Source organism: Phascolarctos cinereus, unplaced genomic scaffold, assembly GCF_003287225.1.
Source record: "Phascolarctos cinereus isolate Bilbo 61053 unplaced genomic scaffold, phaCin_HiC Scaffold_726;HRSCAF=1367, whole genome shotgun sequence".
NCBI lineage: Eukaryota > Metazoa > Chordata > Mammalia > Diprotodontia > Phascolarctidae > Phascolarctos > Phascolarctos cinereus.
The window spans coordinates 205,257,783-205,268,313 of NW_027556098.1; the positions used below are offsets into that span (position 1 = coordinate 205,257,783).

Here is a 10,531-nt window from a genome sequence, read left to right on the forward strand (position 1 = left end):
TGATTTATTACGTGAAAATACCACCGAACTAATCAGTGGAGTTACTAATTAATACAAATCTGCATTTTTTGCATAAGCAATTAGTGCAAGGAGAGTGCAATGAAAAAGGAAGTTGACTCGTTTAATCTCAGTGCCTATTCAAGCGGAAAGACCCACCAGGGCCAAGCACTAGATCTACATTTGGAATTTTTCCCTTTTGATTAGTTAAAGACACTAAAAGGTCAAATTATCAATATTTAATTCAAATGGAAATGCATTTATAAAAAAGAGAAAACAGAATGCTTAGCTTAAAGGAGGTGGGAACCTAAAATTATATACATAGATAAAAATTAATTATATTTTCCATTTGTAACAACTTAAACCAGATAAAGAAATCTAGTTCCTAATAATAGTGTTTTAAACTCTCAGTAGATGGGAAAAACTACTTCCATACTAAAAGTAGAGCCAGTAGAAAACTCCCTCTCCTCTATTAATAGTTATGATTCCAGTGGCCTTTAAATCAAAGCTTTGAGGTATATTTGTTTTTAAAATCAAACATAATATTTTAAAATCTCATATGATCTCAGTAATTATGTAGTTCAACAAAAACCTGTCACTTAGGTATCATAGCATAACTTAACTTCAGTTGATTTGTTTTCCCATTAACTTAATAGAAATTGTTTACAAAATTAAGTAACTGTATTGGACTCGGGGTATAGACAGAAGAGGGAATGACATTATTTTCATAACTAGTATAAAGAACACCACTTTAAACACTCCTAGAAATGCTTTTCTCAGACAACCAGAGGACTTTCAAGTAAGATAACCTACTTTGATTTTGCTTTAAAAGCCAGAAGAGTTGTTATTGAAGGAAAAAGGGGAAAAAAGTTCATTCAATAATTATATTCCATTATTATTTTGGAAATTCTCAATAATATTTCAGCTTAATCACATGGAGTCTAATCTTTTTTTTTCTCTGAGAGTTTAAAACTATGCCCAAAAAGAAGGGGCTTACATTGTAGGTTACAAGGTTTCTTGATTAAAAGTTCTGAATATTAAAACAAAAAAAGCTCATGAAAAAACAACCTTTTGCAAAGAAAGAAATACTTTTTTAAAAGAGAGGAAGGAAGGAAGGAAGGAAGGAAGGAAGGAAGGAAGGAAGGAAGGAAGGAAGGAAGGAAGGAAGGAAGGAAGGAAGGAAGGAAGGAAATAGGAATCATGATAAATGTGTTTTGGTTTGAGCATCAAAGATGAAGGCAAACAGTGGGGAGAAGGATGGGAATTGTCCACGGTGCTGATGACATTTCCCCCCTACCCCTTCCACTCTAGCTCTAAATGTAACTTCCTCTCTAGTTCCTTTTCTCCTTCATAGCTTATCTAGAACCCCTCCGTTTTCCTCCCTCATACTCAATCATTCTTGAGGATCTATTGTTCTAAAGACAACTTTCCCACTTCTTTCCATTCAGGTTTTTTTTTTGGTGGGGGAGGGGTGTTGTTAAATGAGGGAGGGCTGGTAATCACTAGGTCCTTGTCAGTTACCTGGTTATGCACTCCCCTTTGGACTACAATATATTACCGAGGCCGACCTTAAACAAGTGTGCGAACTTTGGTCAAACATGTCACATACAATACGCACAGACACAGAGCCCTTCACCGAGCATCTGAAGCGGAAAAGCCGTTCTATAATCTCACAGATGAACTGCATTTGCCATGATCTACCGAGATTTGCTGACTTTAATTTGTAAAGACTTTTGCCTGTTTGTTTTGTTTTAAAATGAAACATGCCTGTATGGAAAGAAATAGAAGCAAGGATACATGAACCGCCAAAGGCCTCATTAATTTCGGGGGGCGGGGGAGGATTAAAGAGGCTGGGGTTAGGGCCAGGAAAACGTAAATAACAAATAAAAGAGACCCAGACAGGCAGAGCTGTGGAAATACTGTACTAAATCATTCACCAAATTACAACCAAGGCTTACTCTCTCCAATAGCTTTAAGCGATTTGGAGGGAAAGGGGGGAGGGATCCATTTTTTTCCCGTCGTTCTCGCAGGTGCAATATGAATCAATTATCTTAATTAAGATAATGCCTCAAGCCCAAGAGATTTTCATCGGGTGGATTTTGCACTCTGGACAACTGCGAGGCATTTTTATAGCGTTTCCGTTATTTCCAGACCGGGCTTGAGCAACTACAAGCCTCTTAGTCTCAATAGGAGGCAAAACTCGGCTCTTCCCAGGAGGTGCAGGACCTAACCGGGTCCCCAGCGCTTAGAGTTTGCTGTCTAGCCCCTAGAAGCGATTTTTAGCCTGAGGGCTATCTACTCAAAGAATAACTCAGATGGGACTTTCAGAAACCCTGAGGGCCATGATGAAGTTCTTTCCCTCAGGCTTATATCCCTGCCTCTTCTGACCCCTGCTTTCCGGTCCCTTATCCTATCCCTTCAACTCCAGTTGTCTTTCATATTATGGGATCCGATCCGTTCTCCCTTGCTGCAGCTTTTCAGAAAAGAAAGAATGTTGCGGGGTGGGGCGGGGGGGGGAATTCGGAATGGGAGTGGAGAAAAGGAGAGACTACTCAACCGGACTTGAACCTTTCACTACTAAGAACCTTTCCCGATTGCTTCCCAGAGAAATAGGTCATTCGGAGAGGTACCCAAACACAGAATTCCTCTCCCTGTCCTTTAACCTCTGATTCTCTGGACTCAGGTCCTTGTCTCCTGACCCTACACTCACGTAGACGCTTGGCATATAGTTCTCCACACTGTTCATTTCCCCTTCCCCCTCCCTCCTTTCCCCCGGAGGCTGGACATTCCCGCTGCTCCTGCTGCTGCAGTAACGGTCAGGCCCGGGCTGCACCCGCAGATGAGCTGAAAGGGAGACCTAAGAGGGAAGCAGATTTGGGACATTGCATGGGATCAGTGAGCCGTGAAAGGGGCTTTTGTTGTGAGCGCGTGCGGTTCGCGTGCACCGCTGAGGACCTGAGTCCCCAACCAGGGGGCCGAGAAGGGGGAAGGGGCTGGTGCTGGGAAGAATGGGGTTGGGGGGAAAGGATCTGGTGAGAGCAAAAGAGAAAGGAGTCAAAGGAAAAACAAAAACTGCGACTTAGAGATGGGAAGGGGGTAACAAGGTTCGGACAACGAAAATGAGGGGTGGAAGGAAAGAAAGATATTGTGGAGGATGAGTGTGGTTGTAGAGGACAGAAGAAAAGCTAGAGAGCTTGAGCCTCTCTTAAGTAGACTAGTGCAGCTGCACATTAAACACAGACTTCTTGGACCTATCTTCCTGCTCTGCTCAACAACTTTCCTTTTACCTTCAAATCTGAAAGAAGGAGCTGTCCTTTCTCCGATTATAGTTCGAGGTTTTTTGCTATCTGGGAATAATCAGTTCTACTTTTCTAGACCAATAATCATCTTCTAGCTTCAAGAAACCAAAACATTAGATTTTAAATGTTTTAAACTATATTTGCTGTGTGCTTTTAACGTGTATGTTTGTTTGATATATCTGATGTCCTTTTTGCCTCCCAGGGTTCTTTTCTTTTTCAGTCTCAGAGCTTTCCTAGATTTCAGTGGCTGAAGAGATTGAAATTGTGATGAAAACATTGTGTTTTTAGTACATAAAAATATTGCAGGTCTCCCTCCTCTAACTTCCTATTTTCAAACAACTTAAAGTAAAAATGGGCATGAATTAACGTAATGAAAAAGATGGAGGCCAACTTAAATTAGACAGATGTATAGAGCATTGATTAAGCACTTATTATGAGACAATAACGAGGGTTTAACCACCCAAGAATGGTTTCTTTCAATTCTACATGACATCTCCACGGCCTAGATCTCTCTACCATATGGGACATCCTAATAAGTCATCTAATTTAAAATCCTGGGGTTCCTACATACCTGTAGCATCACAACTCTCTCTCTGTCTCTGTCTCTGTCTCTCTCTCTCTCTGTCTCTCTCTCTCTCTCTCTCTCTCTCTCTCTCTCTCACACACACACACACACACACACACACACACACACACACACACCCCTCTAATATTGGATGAAGAAACAGTGGAGGCATGTCAGTAAGATATATATACATATATACATATATATATTAACCCTTTTGTGAACTAAATAGAGAGCCAGCAACTTCAAAATACAAATAATCAGGTACCCAGCCACGTACGTACCTTTAGAATGAAGACTATTCCATCACCGTCACCCTTTGATTTTTCTTTGTAAGTCTATCTCTTAAACAAACATTTCAATGGACTATTGAAGAAATAAGTAGTTGGCCCGAATAAACGCTTAAACTACAGCTCTAGTTGAATTACGCTACACTCTTAAACGCATTTTTTTATCATCTAGGAAAATCCAAAAGCAATAATTCAAATCTGGCTCTGAAATCCAGAACTAATAAATTCACGTTTAAAGGCACGTGTCTCTCCTCCAGATCTAAATCCTCTGATAATGTTCCCCATCCCTAACCTCCTTTTCCCTCCACCCTCATGACAATTGTTTGCAAACTCTGGGTTTGTTTATAGGCTTTTAGGGCAATTACTTTTAAATAATCTATTCAAGTGCAAGACTTTCTAGTGGGTTTTAGGGCTTTCAGAGTTAGCTGCGGAAATTTTGGCCTGGGGAGGTGTGCTCTCAGTAGTAAGGGCAGAATGGATTTTAAGCCCCCGGAGTTAGCCTTTGAATCTTATTTGGTGGAAACTATTAGGTTGATGATCTGACTGATTCAAAACTAGTCAGTACAATTCTATGATTAGTGTCCTAACTTCTAAATTGTGAAACAGTGTCCTGGTAAAGCCAGCTAAAAAGCGGAACACTTTCGGGATTGCTTTCACTGCAAAGGTTCAAAGTTCAGTGAATGACGGTCGGAACACATGTAAGTCAACCAGCCTTTCCACAGAACAGCAAAGTGATTTTGTAAATGGTTAACATAGAAAGAGAAGCTAAATTCAAATTAAGAAAATGAGCCCATTTGAAGGAATACCCACTTCATCTAATTTTTGGTATCTTTTAAAAAAAAGATGTTTGTGAAACAAGATAGAGTTACAAATTCGAATCCAATGACAACTATGTAAGGTAAAAATTGTAGGAAGAAAAACGCACAGATTGTACGTCTGGCCTGATATCTTTCCAGAGAAACAGGTAAGATTGATTAGTGGTCCTGAGTCTCTCCCAGTCCCAGTGCTGCGGAAGTACATGTTGCCATTCGTCTGAAACTGAAATGGGAACTAGGGCTTCAGAGGCATGCTTAACACTTTAGTACTCTCAGAAACATTCCTTTAGGCCCAGTGGGATTGATTGCCCAGTGTGCCATAACGAGGTTGTGCTTCTTTAAAAAATCATATTCTTGAAGATCCATTAATCTCTAGTCCTGGGGCACCTCTGCCACGAAAAAGAGGTAGAGCTGACAAGAGCTGAGGCATCTTTGCTACTCTCAAACTCAGTGTCAATAGCTAGTCAGTCCTAGAGGACCCTGTGCCTTGAGGAAAAGAGAGCAGAAAAAGTGGGTAGAGATCAAGGGAGTGGAGAGGGCAAGTGCAGGGACTGGTTGAGAATGAGAAGGCTGCTGCCAAGGTAGGAAGGACACGGGAACAAACAGGGTATCCAGGAGAAAAGCAAGATAAACGTGTCCACGGTGGCCAGGGAGGGGGAGAGGAAATCAGAGTAGAGACACCTTCTTCTCACGGTTCCCTTCTTGCACTATTTATTCACCACTGTCCCATTTCTATACTTCCACCTCGCCCCTCACTAAGCATCACATTCATAGGCTTCATTTGCCCGCCCTCATCACTCCTCTCCCCGGAACTCCCCCCTCGGTTTTTTCTTCCCCTTCTGCTGTCGGAAGGGTTAATCTCTCCTGCGGGTAAAAACAGGTCCGCGGAGTCTCTAACTGGCGACAGATGGGCCACTTTCTTCTGGCCACAAAGGGGCCAGAATGGAGCGCTCCACGGAATACAAATGGGCAGGTCACGTGGCACCCGGGCCCTTTGCTTGACGGGGAAGACCATATGGCGCATGCCGGGGAGGAAGAAGAAGAGTTGAAGGGGGAGGGATATGGAGGGGGAGGGAAAGGCTGGGGGGTAGGAGCCGAGCTGGAGTGAGAGGAGGGCGGGAGCATAAGGAAGCTGAAGGCAGGGAGGGGGAAGCAGGCAGCCAGAACCCGTGCGCAGGCGCTGGGCGTTACAAACCAGCTCCTGGGTCTACTCCTCCCCCACCCTCCCTCTAGTAGCATCGCCAACTCCGCTATATAACCTGAGAGCCCAGAGCACAGCCCCCCAGAAACAAGAATTCAGTCCCTTACAGGAGAGAATCCCGGGAGTTAACAGGGTTATGAGACGATCACTGCAAAGGACACATTAACTAACACAGGTAATTATGATTCTTTTCATTTCATCCCCCAAATACAGCATTAGAGGACGCACACGTCTTTATTGAAATACCCACGCACGCAAGTATTTACTTACAGCATGTACAGCTTACATAGGCACAGTTTCGTGTCTTCTGGGGGATTTTTTGGGGGATGGGGTGGAGAGGAGAAGCCTCTGAGACTATTTCGATGCAGTGTTCCAGAGACCTAAAATAACAACAATAATAATAACTTTATGACTCCCCACACACATCCATATAAGTAGCTCCTGTTGTCAATATTTTTATTTTCCATGTATTTTAACAAGTATAACGGTTGGCTTTCAAAGGCAAGATTTTTTTTTTCCGAGTTGGGCAAAGTAACCTGAAGAGGCTTTTAAATCGTGCTCTGTACACCTACTTGTTGGCAAGTAAATTGGATTCTGAGGTAGTTTAGTTTGGAGGTAAGGAGCTGGAGGAGAAGAGAAGAGAACTGGAATTGCAATCGCTGCTACCTGTTACAGCAGCCGAGCGAGCCACACATCACTATTGGAGTTCTATATTCAGTTGTACTTGAAGCCTTTCATTTTCCGTATTGGAAGCGGCGAGTTTCCCATTGCTGATCATTGTAGAGGGGTGGAAGATTATAATTATCAAATCTTTTAAAAAGAGAGGTTTGAGCAGAACTTTGAAAAGCCCCCATAAAAGGATGGCCGAACATTTCAATGGGCTGTTTATTAGAGAGGAGCCTTCTGCACCTGATCCCGGGCACCAGAGAACTGCTCTTTGCTTTGACCTGAACACTTATGATGTGATAGCTTTTGCAGAAGGATGGAGACTCAGTGTTGGAGTGGGGGTAAGGCTAAGAGAAAAAAGCTTATCACTTGTTTCCTTTTTTGTTGTTGTTGTTGTTGGTAGCAAAATTAATTTTCGAAACTTCTGTCCGTTTACCAATTAATTTTCCTTCCATCTAATCTTAAATTCACATCCAAATGCCAGCAAATTGAATATTGATGTTTTAAGCTTAAATCATTTTATTACTAGGGGAAATTGGGTACGTGCAGAATTAACATTTGCTTTAAAAATACAATACGTCATTTCTGCAGAAATGTTATGGACTCTGATACGTGCAGACACATAAGAAATAGCTATAAATGGGTATGTATGTAATCACCACACGTTTATTTTCATCACCTCACCCAAACATTTAATCACTATAAACACACTTAAGAAGCTATACTAGAAGCGAAAACATACATATATATTCTTAGACATAAACATTGTTAACACTCACACTAACGCAGCCTGCATATGCCAATATAACACATTAAATTTGCCCAGTCGCCTGGGAGTTCAGCGCTCTGACTAATTGGTCTCTTCCTCACACAAGCATTTAGAATACAGTAGTGAGGTGGGCTGGGAGTTGAATTTCTTTCCTTTGAATGTGTTGTTTTCCTTTCCCCTCTCCCTTTTTTTTTTTTTGGTCTTTCCTGTTAAATGTAGGACTTGAAACATGACCAAATCGTACAGTGAGAGCGGGCTGATTGGGGAGCCCCAGCCTCAGGGTCCCCCGAGCTGGACAGACGAGTGTCTTAGTTCTCAGGATGAGGAGCACGAGGCGGACAAGAAGGACGATGATCTTGAAGCCATGAACCCGGAGGAGGACTCATTGAGGAACGGGGTTGAGGAAGAGGACGAAGAAGAAGACTTGGAAGAAGAAGAGGAGGAGGAAGAGGAAGACGACGATCAAAAGCCCAAGCGACGTGGTCCTAAAAAGAAGAAGATGACTAAGGCCCGGATGGAGCGATTCAAGCTAAGGCGCATGAAGGCTAATGCCCGGGAGAGAAATCGCATGCATGGGCTAAACGCTGCGCTGGACAATCTGCGCAAAGTGGTACCCTGCTACTCCAAGACACAGAAATTGTCTAAAATTGAAACTCTACGTCTGGCCAAGAATTACATTTGGGCTCTCTCCGAGATACTGCGCTCCGGTAAAAGCCCGGACCTAGTGTCCTTCGTACAGACCCTCTGCAAAGGCTTATCCCAGCCGACCACCAACCTGGTAGCTGGCTGCCTACAGCTCAATCCTCGGACTTTCCTGCCGGAGCAGAACCAGGACATGCCACCTCACTTACCATCAGCCAGTGCTTCCTTCCCAGTGCATCCTTATTCCTATCAATCTCCCGGGCTTCCTAGCCCGCCTTATGGAACCATGGACAGCTCCCACATCTTCCACGTAAAGCCGCCGCCTCACTCTTATGGGGCGGCTCTGGAGCCCTTTTTCGAAAGTACTCTCACTGATTGCACCAGCCCTTCATTTGACGGACCCCTCAGCCCACCACTCAGCATCAATGGGAACTTCTCTTTCAAACATGAACCCTCCACCGAGTTTGACAAAAATTATGCCTTTACCATGCACTATCCTGCAGCGACCCTGGCAGGAGCCCAAGGCCATGGATCAATCTTCTCTGGCACTGCTGCCCCCCGCTGTGAGATCCCAATAGACAACATTATGTCCTATGATAGCCATTCACATCATGAGCGAGTCATGAGTGCCCAGCTCAATGCCATCTTTCACGATTAACCCTTGAAGAGTCGCATCCATTTCATAATCAGAAGGAAAACGAATCAACTGTGCTTACAGTGACTGTCTTGTTTACAAAGGGCAGCCCTTTGGGTACCACTGCTGCAAAGTGCAAATATTCCAAGCTTCAAGTGATATATGTATTTATTGTCGTTACTGCCTTTAGGAGAAACAGGGAAGCAAAGTTCCTGTTTATCTTATGTATTATTTTCTATAGCTCCTCTATTTTAAAGAAAAAGAAAAAGTAAAGAAAAAAGAAACTACACTGTCAATTTGGTGTAGCTGTATTCAGATCATATTAACTATCTGATTAGATAACAAAATCACAAGCAATAATTAGGATCTATGCAATTTTTAAACTAGTAATGGGCCAATTAAAATATATATAAATATATATTTTTCAACCAACATTTTACTACTTGTTACCTTTCCCATGCCGAATTATTTTGTTGTGATTTTGTACAGAATTTTTAATGACTTTTTATAATGTGGATTTCCTATTTTAAACCATGCAGCTTCATCAATTTTTATACATATTGGAGAAGTAGAATTATATCTAATTTATACAAAATAATTTAACTAATTTAAACCAGCAGAAAAGTGCTTAGAAAGTTATTATGTTGCCTTAGCACTTCTTTCCTCTCTATTTGTAAAAATTGCACAATTTGAGCAATTTCTTTCCCATTAAAGTCTTTTTCCCTATGATAAAAAACAGACCCATAGCTCTCAAGTTGACTCGAACTCAAGAAACTTATTTTCTATCAAAACATATCAATTCAACACATTACTTGCACAAACTTGTATATAAATATTTTAAGCAAATGCCAACACCCTTTTTTGAAATCAAAAGCTGCTTGACTATCACATACAATTTGCACTGTTTCTTTTTAATCATATACTGCTTTGCATTCCATGATTTTACAGAGAGTTTGAAGATATTGATGTTTCCAGATAATATAAATGCATGATTTTATACATACTCTCACAAATCGTGTTTTGTCATATATTCACCTTATGAATCTGAGCCTAAAATGAATCAGGTTGTTAATGTTGGGCTTTATACCTATTGTAGTCAATTAGTACAGTAGCTTAAAACAAATTCGAACCATTTAATCCATAATTAGAACAATAGCTATTGCATGTACAATGCAGTTCAGAATAAGTGCTGTCTGAAATGTAATGCTGGTTCAACTGGAATCAATTTGTACTGTAATTTTGTTTGTAATCCTGTATATTATGGTGTAATGCAGATTGGGATTTTAGAAAACACTCATCATTTGCAATAAAATAGTATTGAATGTTTGATCATTTGTTGCATTTCTTCTTAAAGGTGTTTTTTCCCTTCATGTAAACAATTCCTATGAGATTATTGTTTTATTTGGTCAGATCATGAAAGGTGCAACATTAATTATTTGTAGAATAAAATGAACTAGAAAAGTCCTGGGCTCCTTATTTTCCTATGCTTTCATCATTTTTTATTTCTAGGCATTTTAGCAAGACATTCTAGAAACAAATAAATGTGATTACAATTGTTTAAAATGTTATAAAAATCCCTTTTTCACATTATAAATCATTTTAATGACAAAACCTTTATTTTTGCCAAGGTTGGGTATGCCACTCCCTTCAGAA

At 41.2% G+C, this 10,531-nt stretch overlaps 1 protein-coding gene across 1 annotated transcript; it reads left to right on the plus strand.

Moving 5' to 3' along the window:
* Positions 1 to 6,247: 6,247 nt before the first annotated feature.
* NEUROD1 (neuronal differentiation 1) lies at positions 6,248 to 10,205 on the plus strand. Its single transcript, XM_021006406.2, has 2 exons — positions 6,248 to 6,342; positions 7,822 to 10,205. Exon 2 carries the CDS (start codon positions 7,832 to 7,834, stop codon positions 8,900 to 8,902), a length of 1,071 nt encoding a protein of 356 aa, XP_020862065.1. The 5' UTR covers positions 6,248 to 6,342; positions 7,822 to 7,831; the 3' UTR covers positions 8,903 to 10,205.
* The last annotated feature ends 326 nt before the right edge of the window (positions 10,206 to 10,531 follow it).

Coding starts and splice junctions, on each gene's coding strand:
- NEUROD1 (XM_021006406.2), top strand. CDS start 7,832: ATGACCAAATCGTACAGTGAGAGCGGGCTGATTGGGGAGCCCCAGCCT.